This window comes from Procambarus clarkii, chromosome 32 (genome assembly GCF_040958095.1).
Source record: "Procambarus clarkii isolate CNS0578487 chromosome 32, FALCON_Pclarkii_2.0, whole genome shotgun sequence".
Taxonomy (NCBI): Eukaryota; Metazoa; Arthropoda; class Malacostraca; order Decapoda; family Cambaridae; genus Procambarus; species Procambarus clarkii.
In genome coordinates, this window is record NC_091181.1 from 36,652,710 (window position 1) to 36,671,900 (window position 19,191).

Genomic DNA, 19,191 nt, shown 5'->3' on the forward strand with positions numbered 1-19,191 from the left:
TAATAAAAATCTATCATACAGATGAAATAGAAGGAATAAAGTAGAAAGTACAAGACATAAAGGATATTAATATATGGGGGAAGATATAGAAGTGCGGAGTAAGAACCGAGGGGAACTTACCTTGAGGTGCTTCCGGGGCTTAGTGTCCCCGCGGCCCGGTCGTCGACCAGGCCTCCTAGATAACATGATAACATGAAGATATTTCCGAACTAGGAAGAGTACTAGACAAAGAAATAAAATATCATTACCGGAAATCCATATATCTGCACAAAAAACTATAACAGAAAGGTGCCACTAAGCTGAAAATAATCTCCAGGAAGAATAGGGTTAGGGGACCATTGACAAACACCGGCTCCCTGTGTTTCGAGCCCACTAGAGATGGTGGCCCTCAGGCAAATTCAGGCAAATTCAGATGATAAAAATACATTTTGTTATTGTAATCGTAGTTGAAAGGTGGGATACAGTAAACGAGCTGGATATAAATGCCAAAGCCAGTAATTATTTTAAAAGTAAATGTGATAGAAAATTAGGTCGGTAGTTATTGCATTAAAAAACTGGCAGCTGGAAAGTCCAAGAGCTGAGGTTCAGTGTGTTATGTGTTTGTGTATGCACACACACACTGACACATGAGTATGTTGCCCCAGCATGCAACCCCTACCCAAAGAAACGCAACACTTGAAAAGGTACACAAATATGCAACAAGGCTATTTGGACAATATGCAAAATATGCAAAAGCGCGGGTTGGACATGTATATGAGTGGGATTGGGTGGTTATAGATAGGAGCTGCCTCGTATGGGCCAATAGGCCTTCTGCAGTTACCTTTGTTCTTATGTTCTTATGTTCTTAAGCCTCGTGCCTGAGTGAGGGAGGGTCTGAATTATGAACAAAGACTGAGGGAGCTGAGCCTCAGTGCACTGGAGGAAAGATGGAATTGGGCAGACATGATACAAACGTACAAGATACCAAGGGGGACTGAGAAAGTAGATATAGAAGCAATGTTCAAATTAATGAAAAGTAGAACAATGGGACATAATTGGAAACTGGAAACAAGGATGGTCACAGGGATGTCAGAGAGAACTTTCTCTCTGACAGTCTGAGAGTCGTAGATATGTGGAACGAACTAGATGAGGAAGTTGTCGAAGTCACTCCGATACACAGCATTAAATGGAAATATGGTATGAAAAGCAAATGAAGACACAAATCACTATTGAAAGGCGATCCCTGAAAGAACAACTAGGTGAGTACAAAATGAGTGCGCGCGCACACACACACACACACACGCACACTAGGTGAATACACACACACACACTGTACACCGGTTGATTGACAGATGAGAAGCGGGACCAAAGAGCCAGAGCTCAACCCCCGCAAGCACAACTAGACGAGTACACAAATGGGCCTCGAGGCTGAGAGGATAGCGCTCGGGCGTCGAAGTCCTAAGGGCCCGAGTTCGATTCCAGGCCGAGGCAGAAACCAATGGGCAGAGTTTCTTTCACTCTGATGCAACTGTTCACATAGCAGTAAATAGGTACCCGGGAGTTAGACAGCTACTACGGGCTGCAACCTGGGGATGTGTGTATATGTGTTAGAGAAAAATATATGTAGCATTATAGGGGGAAAGTAGGTCAGGAGTCAGTACATTAGACATCAGTACATCAATAGCTCGATCCCGCAAGCACAAACAGAAAATACCAATGCAATACACAATCACTAAACGCACTTAATAATAAGAGAAAAGAGAGATGAATGACTTCTTGGAGCGTCTTGTATCAACAAGACGACACAGCTGCAAGTGTACACAAGAGGTTAGGAGGTCGTTATGTAAGACCAGGGAGGGAGTCGAACGGGACCAGAGCCAACAGAAGCCTCTCAAAATATATATTTACAATAAATACATGTAAAGAGCTGGAAACTCCGTGTGGATGGCCCCTTAGCTTTTAACCTCAATTATGTGATCAATTATGCACACACACACACACACACACACACACACACACACACACACACACAGGGGGCGGCGGTGGTTGTGTGGACAGCACGATGGACACGTAATCCTGTGGCCCGGGTTCGATTCCCGGCGCCGGCGAGAAACAATGGGCAGAGTTTCTTTCACCCTATGCCCCTGTTACCTAGCAGTAAATAGGTACCTGGGAGTTAGACAGCTGTTATGGGCTGCTTCCTGTGTGTGTGTGAGTGGAAAATAAATAAATAAATAAATTAGTTAGTAGTTAGTAACAGATGATTGACAGTTGACAGGCCCGCAGAAAAGCTCTTTCTGCGGGTCGAAAGAGCAGAGCTCAATCCTCGCAAGCACAACTAGGTGAATACACACACACTGACATCAGCATATTCTCCCATAGGTTATCCAGTGTTGCAACCCTTTCCCGTGGGTCATCCAGTGTTGCAACTCCCGTGGGTCATCCAGTGTTGCAACTCCCGTGGGTCATTCAGTGTTGCAACTCCCGTGGGTCATTCAGTATTGCAACCTCCTCCCGTGGGTCATCCAGTGCTGCAACCCTCCTCCCGTGGGTCATCCAGTGTTGCAACCCCCCTCCCGTGGGTCATCCAGTATTGCAACCTCCTCCCGTGGGTCATCCAGTGTTGCAACCCCCCTCCCGTGGGTCATCCAGTGTTGCAACCCCCTCCCGTGGGTCATCCAGTGTTGCAATCCCCCCTCCCGTGGGTCATCCAGTATTGCAACCTCCTCCCGTGGGTCATCCAGTGTTGCAACCCCCTCCCGTGGGTCATCCAGTGTTGCAACCCCCTCCCGTGGGTCATCCAGTATTGCAACCTCCCTCCCGTGGGTCATCCAGTGTTGCAACCCCCCCTCCCGTGGGTCATCCAGTGTTGCAACCCCCTCCCGTGGGTCATCCAGTATTGCAACCCTCCTCCCGTGGGTCATCCAGTATTGCAACCCTCCTCCCGTGGGTCATCCAGTGTTGCAACCCCCCTCCCGTGGGTCATCCAGTGTTGCAACCCCCTCCCGTGGGTCATCCAGTGTTGCAACCCCCCTCCCGTGGGTCATCCAGTGTTGCAACCCCCCTCCCGTGGGTCATCCAGTGTTGCAACCCTCCTCCTCCTTTTCCTTCACTAACCGTGAGCAAGATCTCTCCAATGCAAGGAGGAGAATGTGCCAACCATTGCCAAATAGTTCACAGCCTGAGAATTGCAACCAAGGCGAAGAGGCTCTACCCAACAAGCCTAAAAATAAATATACATATATATTGTATTTAATAGCCAGAACGCACTACTTGGCCTATTATGCAAAGCTCGATTTGCCTAATAAGCTGAGTGTTGCTTAAGTTATATTCCATTATTTTATTCATTTTGCTATATACTAAAGAGTTCTTACATTCTTAACACAGTCTCTAGCACACATAGCGTTTCGGGCAAGTTTTTAATCATATGTTCCCTGGAATACGACCCGATGCCCATTTAACAACCAGATACCCATTTTACTGTTGGGTGAACAGAGGCTACAGTTAAAGGACTGACGCCCTTTAAATCCTCCCCGGCCAGGATACGAACCCAGGCCAAAGCGCTCGCGAAACACAAGGCGAGTGTGTTACCACATTGCCAAGGGGACTGTATCCATCCATGGTCTTATAAGGACCTTCTAACCTCTTGTGTACACTTGCAGCTGTGTCGTCTTGTATCCAGTCGACGCTCCAAGAAGTCGTTCATCTCTCTTTTCTCTTGTTATTAAGTGCGTTTAGTGATTGTGTATGGTATTGGTATGATGGTATGGTATGCTATTGGTATGATTTTAATTTATTTGGGTTAAAACTAACGTAGAAATATGACCAAACCTAACCTATCCTAACCTATTCTAACCTAACCTAACCTAACCAAGTCAGTAATTTTTGTTCTTAATCTAATATAATAATATTTATAATTATTATAATATATTATAACTAATATAATAATATTAATTAATATAATAATTATAATATTAATAATATACCAATTGGAAATTTGTCGTTAAAATAACGAAAATCACTGTGCCTATTAGGCAAAATAACCTTGCATACTAAGCTAAGTAGTGCGTTCTGGTTATTAGGCACGACATATTATATATATATATATATATATATATATATATATATATATATATATATATATATATCGTACCTAATATATATCATCAATCAATATACTTGGTGTGTATTACCGCTCCTTCTTTTGCCTATTTATCATCTAATAATTCACGTATTCTTATACAATAAGTTAAACAAGGTTTCTGTTTGTCCTGACGCATCTACGATGGTCTACTCTCACGCTAGTGGCTTCGGAGCCTCTGTAAAGCGATATTTTAACCTGAGTAGCGCAAGTTCAGCGATATGTTGAAGGAGGGGTGAAGCCCATGCAACGGTGTATATATATATATTAATATATATATGCACTGAAAGTTTACTTTTAGTCCTTGACTGTGTTCAGCAGTAAAGTATACATTTTGGTTGGTCAGTAAGCTCTTGTGGTGGCCTTAATAACCTGCAAGAGTTTGATAGGCCTTAAGTCCAACACTTTTGGTATACATTTCGTCTGAAATGTAAACTTCGTCTGTTATATATTTGAAGGAATTATTAAAAGAAGGTGAAACTGCGATCATTTATTATCACAAATGTTAGTGAAAGTTATATCTTAGCTCGTAAGTCAGAAAATATATTATGTATAAAGGAATGTTTACAGCCCTTAAACAGCAGCTGTAGTCAACATTTTTCATCTGGAATACTTATAAATAACTTATAAATAGAGTGGATATATACACACAGTGGAATATGTGAATTGGTATGTGTGTGTGTGTGGCTGTGTATGCATGTAAGTGCGCAAGGGAGAATGTGTGTGTGTGCGTATATGAGCGTTTATGTGTGTATGTGTGTTTACTAGTTGTGTTTTTACGGGGGTTGAGCTTTGCTCTTTCGGCCCGCCTCTCAACTGTCAATCAACTGTTTACTAACTACTTTTTTTTTCCCCACACCACACACACACTCACCCCAGGAAGCAGCCCGTGACAGCTGACTAACTCCCAGGTACCTATTTACAGCTAGGTAACAGGGGCATTCAGGGTGAAAGAAACTTTGCCCATTTGTTTCTGCCTCGTGCGGGAATCGAACCCGCGCCACAGAATTACGAATCCTGCGCGCTATCCACCAGGCTACGAGGCCCCGAGTCTGTGTGTGTGAGTCTGTGTATGTATGTAAGTGTGCAAGGGAGAATGTGTGTATGTGAGTGTGTGTGCGTAAATACATACGCAAGATAAAATAAATAATACTGCACATTTCCAGGTTATACTAAGTAATACTACGGTGTGGCCGGGTGTGACTGAGGTACAGAGTCAACGGTGTGGCCGAAGAGGCAGATTATATCACAGTTGAACCACACTGAGAACCTTGCGGTACTGTCCCCGACAGGGAAGGCCGAGGGCGGCGTCTGACCTGCTTCAGAGGCACCACCACAGCAGCAGGGGTTCAAGGCCGCGTTGCGTCCCACTTCAGTGATACGCCATTTTAATGAGATCTGGAATCCTGTTTATTTGGAACGTTTGAGGTGTAACGCTGTTTTAGGGCGTTACTCCTGAGCCGTCGTCGAGATCTGGCGGGAGCTCGACTTGTTGACCTCCCGATGACCGGTCCGGTGAGTGTGGAAATGAAATAACTCAGTCAGTTTCCTCCATGCACGATTAAACAGCGATTGATTATACATGAACTCTGTGGGGCTATCCATTGAGATGCCGAAGTCTTGCGCTTCTTTCACCAGCCATGAACAAGAGAGGTGCTTGTTCACCTTGCCCATGCCCGTACGGTTGTCTGGGTTGGGATGCAGCAAGCAACGCAAGAGTCGTAGAAGGCGAGGAGTGAAGCACCTGAATCGAGGTGGCACCTTTGTGGTCTTGCGCTTGAGCCAAGCCACCCACGCGCTGTAGTTACAGTCCGTTGTGTCGGCTAAGGACCACGGATATGACCCCGTCAGGCACATGTAGATGAGTATCCCGAGCTGCCAGGCGTCCTGGCCGCTGTGGACGCGGTAACCCTCCCGGTACACTTCTGGCGGCGCCCAAGGGGACCGGACTTTCATCTTCGGCGCAAGGGCTCCTGCCCGCTGAGTGCTGCCGAAGTCCCCCAACTTGAAACGTGTCACTTCTCGGTTGAAAACGAAGATATTTTCCAGGCATATATCACGATGGACCAGTTCCTGCTTCCGGATGAACTCGAGAGCTTGGGCTACCTGTTCCACAACTCTCTTGGCTCGCGTCTCACCGATCCCGCCTATCTTCACAAACTTGGAGAGGTCACTCACTGGCGCATATTCTTGTGTAAACACATACGAGTCAGATGTTTCAAAGGCTTCATCGAAGCATTTCACAATATTCGGATGAGAACTGAGGCAATAGTTGTAGTGGAACTCGCGGATAAAATCCTTCATGTTTGTGTTCTTCTTGTGCATACACTTGAGAACGACGCTGGTGCCTGAGTGGAGGCGTCTGGCTCCGTAGACCTTAGCGCCGCTGTTGGACTCCACCAGGAGGCGCACGTCGGAGAACTGGTTGAGCACCTCCACCCTCGGCAGCTCCAGCAGCTTGATGGTGTGCAGACTCCCGTTGCTGCTCGCCTCCATTTCTGCAAGCATCAAAGAATTTGCTGTTAGTGAAACTGAAATTCTTGAGTCCTTAAAAAAAAAAGTGTATTTGAATATCCTTTCAATAGGAATAGTTTACTTTCTCGCGGGTTTGATTTTACACTATGAGAAGCCACTTTCAAATTTGCACAGATCTAATATCCTTACCTTGCAATGCTTGTCGGAGAGGGCTGTGAGAGACTGCCATCTCATTCCACATTGAAGCTACGCACTGTAATCCAGAAGGCGGAGGCTTATGTATATAACACGATGTAACACCAAAACTGTAACCCAGAAGGTGGGAAATGAGAATGTTTCCACCAGGACAAGAAAGCCACAAGGTGGGACTTGATGTGTGCTTGTCTCGAGAACGGCTGGGTTCTGTCTGATGTCTTGGCGACGAGCCCCCCCGGCTTTTATTCCTGCCTCTCCTGACGTCACAGATGAGATGAGTTCACACCGGAACCCAGATAAAAGGAGTTCTTCGCCAAACACCTGGGTGTGGCCCTCAATATAGCCCGTGTCGACCATAAGGTGTCCAGCTGCGAGCAGAGACCAAGCCAAGAACAAGAACTAGCAGGCTTCTTACTGCTTGCCCTTGGTACTGCTACTCGGTACTGTTGTCACCCCTTGCAGCGCACAACGTCGGCCAGGAGAGAGAGCCGGTGGTATTTGCGGGCGTGTGAGGTGCGAAAAGCTTTTCATCGATACGAGACAATTCAGTATGAACAGCAAGAATTAAGGGAAGACGAGGATTCTCGCGACACGACCCGTGGGGATTGCCAAACCAGCACGTGTTCCTAGGATGATCACGCCGTGGGGCGCTGCACGTTCTTTCTTTCTCTCTCTGTCTCTCTGTCTCTCTGTCTCTCTCTCTCTCTCTCTGTCTCTCTCTCTCTCTCTCTCTCTCTCTCTCTCTCTCTCTCTCTCTCTCTCTCTCTCTCTCTCTCACTCTCTCTCTCCTGGCAATATGTCATCACTCATTCATCTATGAAATAAATGTATTTATTACATTATTTTCATCGTTTAAATACAAAATTACATTAATTAGTTTTGCTGAAGAAAGCATCAAAATAATCTATTTCATTATCGCTACGTTTCCAAATATTGGTTTATTTATGATAGATGGTTTCATTGATCCATATCTGGTGTTATCATCCTCTGACCTGTCAGTGGGCCTTAATATGCCTCCTTCCAATTGGTGGCCCTGGTGGCCCCTAGCGGTCCTGATGGTCCTGGTGGCCCCTAGCGGTCCTGGTGGTCCTGGTGGCCCTAGTGGCCCCTAGCGACCCTGGTGGCCCCTGGCGACCCTGGTGACCCTGGGGACTTCATGCTCTATTTCCCACGAGGCATCAAACGAAACGCAAGTACTAAAACTATTTTCATATTTCACCTTGGTTGATCTTGATACTATCTCTGTCAATCTTCCTAATCGTTTTTGTGCGTGTTTCCCCTGTCCACGTCCTCACAAGGCGAATGAAGGAGGCTGCAGGTAACGACGGAGGTTAAATCTGCAGGTGCAGCTTGTGGGGTCGTGCGAGGTATGCTGGAGGGTGGGGGGAGGTGGGGAGGTTACTCTCGGGGGTTGTGTTGGGTTCCACGAGCGTGGCTGGTACGTTGGTACCTTGGAAGGGGGGGGAGGCGGAGGTTTTTTCCTGGGGTTGGGGGGAGTACCATAAGGGAGGAGTACCATGGGACGGTTACCTTTAGGGAGGTGTACCTTGAGGGAAAGAATGTACCCACGGGGAGGGTGTACCCTGTGGGCGGGAGTACCTAAATGGTCGTGACGGTAGGGGGAGGGGTACTGATTGGGTGGGGTGGGAGGGGGGGTACAGGTGGGGGAGGGGCTGCCAAGTCCCCCTCCCCCACCACAGCTACAAATATACTTGCCCGGGTCTCCCTTAACCTCTTGAGAACGAACTCTCACGTGGGTAACAGGGACGAACCGGACCGTACCTGACTTGTACAACAATTTCAACAACGTAGAAGTCGCAATAAAATTAAGGAGAATTTTGATAAATATTAAACAACCGAACTATGAATATTGTCCAAAGTATATATATATATATATATATATATATATATATATAAGTACCCCCGTTGGCTGAATTGTAGGGACCCATAGCCTCAGGGAAGGGAATTCAGAGCATTCAGAGAAAAACTTGCCATTTAACTTAAAGGTTAAATGCCATTTAGAATCTAAACATTTATATGAAGAGTTCCTCTGCTAGCAGGTGTCCCATCACCCCCAGAACGGGAGACGATCACTTGTTGCCTATACAAACTGTACACTTTGCTTACTTTAAGCAACAAAAATATCGTGAACCGTGAATTTCATCTACCGTGAATTACTTCACGGTAGATGTTATTCATAAGAACCTTAACATTTATCATAGAATGTTTAAATGCTCCATTCTCGTCGTCTCTGGTTCCTTCAGATAGTATGGCGCTGGTCCCGAGCCAGGACGGGCGCCATGCTGTCTGGCGGTGGTCGACGGCAGGGCGCCTCGCCCGTCTTAACTTGCGCCTCAACTACAGCCTACCTGGCCCCCACGGTGAGGTAACAGTGTAGTGGTAGTGGTGGTCGACGCCAGAGCACCGCCTCTCTACCAGCAACAACGGTCATGCAGGACGGCGTTCAATCCCCGACCGTCAAAGTGGTTGGCCGCCATTCCTTCTCCGACCGTCAAAGTGGTTGGCCGCCATTCCTTCCCCTTGTCCCATCCCAAATCCTTATCCTGATCCATTCCCAGTGCTATATAGTCGTAATGGCTTGGCGCTTTCTCCTCTAAGTTCCCTTCTACCAGCAACAAGCATATTGCATCTCCAAAATTAATTCACATATTTAACCAATTCAAAACTGCAATCCTGTGAGTCCAAGGTAGAACTGAAGTTCTTTGCGACGATCATTAAAAGAGCAATTTGATTTCGGCGTCTGCAGGTTAATGATTGGTAGTTCGTGTAGAGTCCTATTTCGTGTTTTATTTAAACTATTTGTTCTCTTTCGGAGTAGAGGAGAAGTTGGGAGAATCATAACCTTGTTAATTTTATCTCAAAGGACGTTAAAAAGAGAATGCTGAAAGAAAAGATCCATATGAAATTAATTTTAAGATCCGCATCGACGTATCGGCAGCAGCAGCGACTTCAGTAGCAATTGCTGACGCTTTTGGGGATTACTTTGGCGCTTTTTGTGGAACCCCGACACGTTTTTAAGGATTATCGCGGATCAGCAACACGTTTGCAAGGATTGCCGACGCGCTTTGGAAGACTGCGGACACGTTTAACGCACTGCACATGAATATTCATGGAATGCTGGAGCGTTTTTACGAAATGCAGACGACCCTAAGAGCGTCCCATATCCCTTCCTCCAGGATTGATTGATGATAAGTGTTTCAGGATGGACAGATGCGTTTCCAAGAATTACTCCCGCGTGTTTAAAGAGTTTTCTGTTGGTAACGTTTCTAAGACTAAACAATTTGATTATAATTATTACGTAATAATTTTCAGCCAATTTTTTTGGTGGTTAGCGAGTGATATATAAATCATACTTTTGGCGCATTTTATTCTGAAAATCACTTGTCTGCTTTTAAAGAGCTAGGATTCTATTTTGAGATTTGTCGGCTCTATTGAGAGAGCTCTCGGCACTATTTTGAGAACTGAGTAGCACTATTTAGGGGTCCAGGAAGCCGTTTTGATGGTTTACGACGCTTTTTGAGAGTCGACGACACTATTTTGAGGGTTTACGAACTATTTTGTGAGTTACTGAAGCTATTTTGAGAAGTAATGACACTAATTTGGTGGGTTAACGAATTATTTTGAGAGTTTACGAACTATTTTGAGGTTTAACGAACTATTTTGTTTGTTATCGACTTCATTTTGAGTGTTATCGACACTATTTTGCGGTTGTTTAACGCGTTATTGACACTATTTATACAGGTAATAACACTATTTTGAAGATTAACGAACTATTTGACGAGTTATTGACACTATTTTTAAAGGCAATGAAACTAATTTAAGGGTTAACGAACTATTCTGAGGGGTTAAAAAACTATATGACGAGTTACAGACACTATTTTGAGAAGCAATAACACTATATTCAGGGTTAACGAATTACTTTGAGAGGTTAACGAACCATTTTGAGGGGTTAATGACAAAAAGTGTAAAAGAATTCCCGATACGCGTTCGAAGATTTCCGATATGATAATGTACTTTTGTGCAAAATACATAAATTTCGATAATGGGAGATTACTTAGCATATTATGATGAGTTATATGATAAATAGAGGAAGATATCTTGAATATATGATATCCTTGAAGATATCCTTGTGATAGAGGAAGTTATCTTGAATATATGGGAAAAAAGGGATTCAAATTAATCGGATCACTTAGGTTACTGACACTGATTGCTGTCAAGCTAATATTGATTAAGGTGAGCTGACAGAAGGTTACATTATGCCCTCATTAGTTTTCTAATTGGTGGTAGGGTGGGTGAGCGATTTTTGTATCTCATTTTTGCATGAGTTATGGGTACGACAATTGGAAACAGGTCTCCTTTACGTTTTCTTTTGTAAGAAAAATGAGTAGAATATGTGCTCTGTTAGTCTCCATGTTTGATTATTTATTGCGTGGTTGACACTGCTTTAACCTAACCTAACCTAGCATAACTAAACTAATCCCCCATGTAACCTAACCTTGCCTTGCCAACGTAGCCAAATCTAATCTTGCGTAACCTAACCTTTCCACGATATGCTAAAAGTAATATAACCTGGGATTCGACTGAATCCTCTAGGGCTCCTGAGGCATCCACTGAAGCCCCATCAGGGTTTCACCCACTACCCACATTACTCTGGCTGTGGTACACGAGTTCTGCCTTCCCAATGCTTCCTTTCAAATACATAAAGAAATAATCACATTAACTTTACGATCATTGAGAAAATCAGTAGGAGTCATAAAGAGGATTCGAACCTGCCCACTGGCAGAAAAAAAGCATTGGGGGGGGGGGGGGTTAGAACTTCTATACCACAGCCTGAGTAATGTGTGAAACTTTGCTTTGGTGTCAGTGGTTGCCTCAGGAAGCCTAGAGGATTCAGTTGAATCACCGGTAACATCACTTTTAGCTTATCGTGGTTCTGTGGTTGAAGGCGTGTGTGCTTGGGAATACTCGGTGTGCGGGGTTCGAATCCTCCTCGTGGCTCCTATACTGATTTTCGCACTTATACATCACGTTAATGTGATTTCTGTGTAGTAATATTAATAATGTAAGTAAGATATTACTTAGATATGAGCCAAACTTCAAGCTTAAGTATAAAGTTATCATGTTTGATTTAGTGAGTACATTATATGTATATATATATTATATATATATATATATATATATATATATATATATATATATATATATATATATATATATATATATATATATATATATAGTACGCGTAGCGTTTCGGACAAGTCTTTACTCCTATGTTCCCTCGAATACGACACCTGCGAAGAATCGTTTTTACAACCAAGTACCCATTTTACTGTTGAGTTAAACAGTAGGATTTGTGCCCAGTAAATCCTCCCTGGCCAATATACGAACCCAGGACAAAGCGCTCGCGGAACGCCAGGCGTGCGTCTTACCACTACGCCATGGAGACTGCAAATAGTTCCATTGTTTCCTGTTAGTGCATGTGCTCATGTACTAAACAGGTGCATATACACTGAGAGTTTACGTTAGTCTTGGACAATGTTCAGGACTAAAGTATTTTTACTGGTTGGTCAGGGAACTGTTGTGTGAGCCTTAATGACCCTACAGAGGTTAACAGGTCTTAGGTCCAACACCAAAGAAATGTGTGTGTGTGTGTGTGTGTGTGTGTGTGTGTGTGTGTGTGTGTGTGTGTGTGTGTGTGTGTGTGTGTGTGTGTACTCACCTAGTTATACTCACCTAATTGTGCTTGCGGGGGTTGAGCTTTGGCTCTTTGGTCCCGCCTCTCAACCGTCAATCTACTGGTGTACAGATTCCTGAGTTTCTCGAACTCTATCATATCTACACTTGAAACTGTGTATGGAGTCAGCCTCCACTACATCACTTCCTAGTGCATTCCATTTACTAACTACTCTGACACTGAAAAAATTCTTTCTAATGTCTCTGTGGCTCATATGGGTACACAGCTTTCACCTGTGTACCCTTGTGTACTCCTGTGAACCCTTGTGTGTGTATCCTTATGTACCCTTGTGTACCCTTGTGTGTGTACCCTTGTGCACCTTTGTGTACCATTGTACGTGTACCCTTGTGCGTGTACCCTCTTGTACTATTGTACTTGTACCCTGGTGTTCCCTGGTGTACCCTTGTGCGTGTACCCTTGTACTCACCTATTTGTGCTTGCGGGGGTTGAGCTCTGGCTCTTTGGTCCCGCCTTTCAACTGTCAATCAACAGGTGTACAGGTTCCTGGGCCTACTGGGCTCTATCATATCTACACTTGAAACTGTTTATACCTTTGCATACACAGCTGTATGCCCTCCAAGTGTACCCTTGTGGGTGTACTCTTGTGAACCCTTGTGTGTGTGTGTGTGTGTGTGTGTGTGTGTGTGTGTGTGTGTGTGTGTGTGTGTGTGTGTGTGTGCGTGCGTGCGTGTGTACGGGCGTGTGTGCGTGCTCGTGTGGACGTACGTGTCAATACGTATATATTGAAGCACTCGTCTTGCCTGCCACAAAGTGGGTCGTTTATTTTTACCTTGGCGACACTGGCGAGGAATGATGCAAGAAGGTTGTGGTGTTGGCCGCCCTGCAGGTACACCAGGTAGTGTTGGCCGCCCTGCAGGTACACCAGGTAGTGTTGGCAGCCCTGCAGGTACACCAGGTAGTGTTGGCAGCCCTGCAGGTACACCAGGCAGTGTTGGCAGCCCTGTAGATCCACCAGGTAATGTTGGCAGCCCTGCAGGTACACCAGGTAGTGTTGGCCGCCCTGCAGGAACACCAGGCAGTGTTGGCAGCCCTGCAGGTACACCAGGTAGTGTATCGAAAGCCATAGAAAGCTATAGCCAAGCCATATATATATATATATATATATATATATATATATATATATATATATATATATATATATATATATATATATATATATATATATATATATGCTTGTCTGTATATCGCCCTGCCTGCTTGCGCACCTTCCTGTCTACCCGCATATCTCTCTGTCTTCCTACCACTCTGTCTACCTGCTTAATTACCTGCCATCCAATCTGCCTTCGTGTGAACGCCTCTCCCTTCACACCTGTCTTCCTCTACCCTTCCCTCACTACACACCTGTCTCTTCTTCTCTCTCTGTACCCTTCCCTCATTACACACCTGTCTCTCCCTCTCTCCACCCTTTTTCAACACACCTGTTTCCTCTATCCTTTCCGTCCTTCATGTCTGTCTTCATCTATTCTTTCCTCCTTATATACCTGCCTCCCTCTACATGCCTGTCTCCCTCTATCCTTCCCTCACGCCCCTCCAACAGTATTCACACAGAATACTGTCATTACCGAGAGACCTTTCTTGAACGTCTCACCAGAATTCACTGCATAGTGTAGCCTGGTCGTGGGAGGCACTGGCCTGGTCGTGGGAGGCACTGGCCTGGTCGTGGGAGGCACTGGCCTGGTCGTGGAAGGCACTGGCCTGGTCGTGGGAGGCACTGGCCTGGTCGTGGGAGGCACTGGCCTGGTCGTGGAAGGCACTGGCCTGGTCGTGGGAGGCACTGGCCTGGTCGTGGGAGGCACTGGCCTGGTCGTGGAAGGCACTGGCCTGGTCGTGGGAGGCACTGGCCTGGTCGTGGGAGGCACTGGCCTGGTCGTGGAAGGCACTGGCCTGGTCGTGGGAGGCACTGGCCTGGTCGTGGGAGGCACTGGCCTGGTCGTGGGAGGCACTGGCCTGGTCGTGGGAGGCCTCCGCACTGATGCCTGAGAGGTGAGTGCCAAGGGGTCAACGAATGGCGACTCGGGTGTGCCAAATGAACGCACGTGACAGGTGACTTGAGAGAGACAGACACTTGGTCCATGAATGACATCTTTGGGTGCCAGCAACGACATCATTAATGACCGCCTGGGAATACAAGGCACAGATCTAAGAGAGGCACTCAAGAAGCTCTACTCTCTCTCTCTCTCTCTCTCTCTCTCTCTCTCTCTCTCTCTCTCTCTCTCTCTCTCTCTCTCTCATATGAACACATCTCATTTAAAAGAAAATCTAAGATTAATATTTAGCATAAACAGCTTTGTGAGAGTGGGAAACTGCCGTAAAGAGAATGCATTAACGATCGCCTGGGAAGTCTGCCTAGTATTCCAAGGCGATCATCAATGCCGACCAGAAGGAATACTAGGCCAGTACTAGCCACCGCAAGCTACATATCGTCCTGCTTCACGATTAAACTCTAAGCTTTAGAGTCGTCTGACACACAGCCTCATAAGCCGCTGTGTCCTCACTGGTGTAAGGTCAACCACGTTATAATAGGGGGTCGCAGTCCTGATGACCTTTTAACCCTCCTCTGTGACTGCTGAGTTTAATGCCTCCCACTACAGTCAATAGAATCAAAGCTTTCAGCGAAGGCGTCGCGCCAGAATGGACGAGCAATTCACACCTCACAGTCGTGTGTGTGTGACATCTATCTGCTTTTTGTCTGTGTCCCCTTATTACCTTTTGTGTTTCCTTATTACCTTTTGTGTCCCCTTATCACCTTTTGTGTCCCCTTATCATCTTTTATGTCCCCCTTATCACCTTTTCTAATAGTTTAGTCGTTGTACTTCTTCCATTCTCAACTATATCCCTCCATCTCTGGTGATTGTCTGGTACTATATACCAATTGATAGGGATATGAGTATAGGATAGGAGCTGGGATATGGGAACAGGATAGGAGCTGGGATATGAGGACGGACGCAAGTGTGGTGACCAACTACTAGAAACATTAAAAACCTGCAGGAGGCCTATTGGTCCACTGAAACCATATTAAACATGAAGGTCAAATAACTTTTAGCACATCGTGGTCCACTGACTAAGGCGCGCCCGTGTGTGTGTGGGGGGGGGGGGTCACTTAGGACGCTGGCTCAATCCTATGGTCCTGCCTCAAAGCTTTCCTCATATTAAGCCTACGTCCATGTGCACCGTAAGTCGTCATCAATCTCAGTGGATTGTCGATTGTCAATCTCAATTCTTCCAGAGAGACTTGATAACCTTGCACGACTACTCATCTCCAACCTCCATTTGCTATCATTGGTTCTGTTAATCCACCAGTAGTCAACACGGGGGAGATGTCCGAGGCTCTCAAGGTTCTCCACTTGTCCTACATTGAGTAACAATGCACAAGGCTAACCTGAGATCAGGGCGTCACAACTCAAGACGCTCAGCCAGACATAATGCTTCATTCTTGATGTTTATATAATTTTGCTTCATCAGCGCTCATCCATTTCTCGCCTCATGGAAAATAGATATATACAAAAATTATGTTTTTCAACTTAAAATTTCGCCTTATTAGACTATGACCTAAATAAAGTACAATATTCAGTTATATATATATATATAAAAACATAGATTAATTTCTAGAGCGAGTCTTCAAAGTGAGCTGATTAAAGAAAATATATATCATAGCGTCCAGATTCGTGTAGCATGCTTAACACTGCAGTCTTAGAGAACACAAGCTCTTGCTTAATAGAGACAAATTTTTACCAGATCTGAATCAGTGGTCCATATCCACATGCCAACACTCTCCTCGACCTCGGCCACACTGACCTCCACCAGGACCACACTGACCTCCACCAGTGCCACATTGACGTCCACCAGGGCCACACTGACGTCCACCAGTGCCACACTGACGTCCACCAGTGCCACACTGACGTCCACCAGTGCTACACTGACCTCCGTCCACAGAGGACCTCATACGCAGCCGGTAAAGCATGCGAGGAACAATGAAAGGTCTCTCTTACAAGGCCAACATGCCGCTCTTGAATACAAATTACACGGCTATCTTGAAGTTGCTCGCCCGACACATTTCTATCTCTGACCTTCCTTCTTTCACCACAAGTGACGAGAGAGTAATTTTGGCTATTGCACAGTGGCTGTGAGGAGGTCCACGCGTCGCGCTGCCTGTTTGTCTGCCTGGCTTCCTGTCTCCCTGCCTGTCTGTCTTCCTACCTGGCTTCCTGTCTGCCTACCTGTCTCCCTGCCTGTTTGTCTGGCTTCCTGTCTGCAAGCCTGTTTCTTCCTATCTACCTGCCTGGCTTTAATGACTGCCTGGTTGCTTGGTTTCCTACCTGCCTAGCTGTCTGTCTACCTGGATGCCTGCCTGGCTTATTGTATATTTAGCTGCCTGCATGGCTTCCTGTCTGCCTGGCTTCCTGTCTGCCTGGCTTCCTGTCTGCCTAACAGTCGAAATGTCACTTACGTACCAGTCTAAATACGTAAGTTTATCCCCTGTCAGGGCTGTTGGCCTTAGTTACGATGCGTTCTCTCCCAGCGGCTGTTCGTGTGTTTGGAGGTCCACGCTGTCAAGCTGGCCAGCAACCACCAAGCTTAAGCACTGTAATTGAGTCTTTCTCTCTCCTTTATTATCTTTCTATCCATCATTCTTGGAACATCCCTGGCCTACTGACCTTGCCAAGGTTTCCCAGTACGGTTGGCGCGCCTCAAACACGCACACAAAAACACCCACACACGCACCTGGTCTCACCCCCACACATTTACACGCACGCGCACACACACACATACACACACACATACACAGACGTTAACCCGTGTGAGTTAGTGAAAGGGGGTTGTGGAATAAACATCTGTGATCTTTTCTGCTTTATTATACAAGAGAGCGTATTCGGGCAACGTGTATACAGAGTGCATGGCCACGTAAGCAGCTTTCGTGTGTGTGTGTGTGTGTGTGTGTGTGTGTGTGTGTGTGTGTGTGTGTGTGTGTGTGTGTGTGTGTGTGTGTGTGTGTGTGTGTGTGTGTGTGTGTGTGTGTGTGTGTGTGTGTGTGTGAAGGCTGTCGGACCATCGGGTCACAGGGCGTAATAGGGTTATGTTGCTCATTTCCAGGAGGTCCATCACCGCTCGGCGCACTACCATCGGCGTCCTCGACGATCAGCTTAATGAACTCTTTGGTTGTGTACCTAAGTAGGATACATTTACTGTGGCCTTAAAACAGTGTGATTATTTTTACATTAAAATTTTCAGCTTCGTGTTGGCCCAATACACATTCAAAGACAAATACTGTCATGAGAATGATAAAAACTGGGGAATATTCATAGAAGTACCCAAACTATATTCGAATGCTCTTCAGTGCCAGGATAAAAGTGAAGCAGTGGAATGAACTATGAAATACAACAGTGAAGTATTCTATGAAATACAAGGGTGGAGGGATCTATGAACACAACAGTACAGTGAACTATGAAATAAAACAACAGAGTGATCTATGAACTACAACAGTGGACTGAAAACAACGCAGTGAACTAAGCAGTGAATCAAATAACAACAGACCAGGCAGTGGGCATAACACCCACCCTCAACACCCGTGGTAAATACCAACAGAATACCATCAGCAGCATATGCGAAAACGTCTGCTGTGTTGACCCTTTGCGTACGCATGAGGTTGATAGTTTGCTTGTAACTAAATGTATGTTTCTTCTAAAAGTGTTGACGCACAGATTCTTCATTATATATATATATATATATATATATATATATATATATATATATATATATATATATATATATATATATATATATATATATATATATTTATATATCACAGGCGTATCACATCAATTTTGCGAGCTGTATTTGTGAAGTCTTTGAAAATGTAATAAGTTTTACGAAACGCGCCCGTGTCGCGTCAGACTAGAAATAAAAATGAATTTTGGAGAAGTGATTTTTGATTTACCTCCAACAGTGAAGCATAATGTACGAAAGATTGAGAAAATTCGTGTTAGGATTATTAATCTTACTTTTTCGGTCATATTTAATAAAATATATATATATATATATATATATGTATGTATAAGTTCGGCGGCGTGTGCTCGTATAACAGCCCGTTCTCTCGAGCGTTCACAACGCCATTAAAATGATGTACTAAATTGCCCCGAGGCCCAGCTACAGCCCCGCTCCTGTGCCAGGTAAGTCAACTTCGGGCTCACCATAGCCCGTGCTACTTGGAACTTTGTGTTCCGAGTAGCTGAATCTAAAACAGCAACAACCCGAGGCCCCGCGAATAGACAACGGCGTATCACATCAATTTTGCGAGCTGCTAATATGGTTTTTAGTACGTCTTAATTTGATGTTTGGGATTTTGACGTCGAAACACGATGTGCTATGCAAGAGGACAGGTTGGCTGTTTGTTTTGTTGCTTGACTGTTATTACTGTCGTCATTAGTGTCTGAATATGCTGCTGGTTTTGTTCTGATGTTGCTAATATAGCTTCCGTTGCACTGCAATTGATAACAATTGTTGCTGTCGTTGTTTCAGTGATGCTCCTGTTGTTGCAGTTATCTGTCTATTTGTTAGTGTTGGTGTTACTCCTCCTTTACTTTATTCTCTATATTAGGATTTATGTTGCTTTTCTTGCAAATTTTTT

General features: G+C 45.1%; 1 protein-coding gene across 1 annotated transcript; it reads right to left on the reverse strand.

Moving 5' to 3' along the window:
* Nucleotides 1-4,597: 4,597 nt before the first annotated feature.
* LOC123759439 (serine/threonine-protein kinase meng-po) lies at nucleotides 4,598-7,051 on the reverse strand. Its single transcript, XM_045744515.2, has 2 exons — nucleotides 6,785-7,051; nucleotides 4,598-6,618 (listed from the first exon to the last, which is right to left on the reverse strand). Exons 1-2 carry the CDS (start codon nucleotides 6,834-6,836, stop codon nucleotides 5,570-5,572), a joined length of 1,101 nt encoding a protein of 366 aa, XP_045600471.1. The 5' UTR covers nucleotides 6,837-7,051; the 3' UTR covers nucleotides 4,598-5,569.
* Between the last annotated feature and the right edge of the window lie 12,140 nt (nucleotides 7,052-19,191).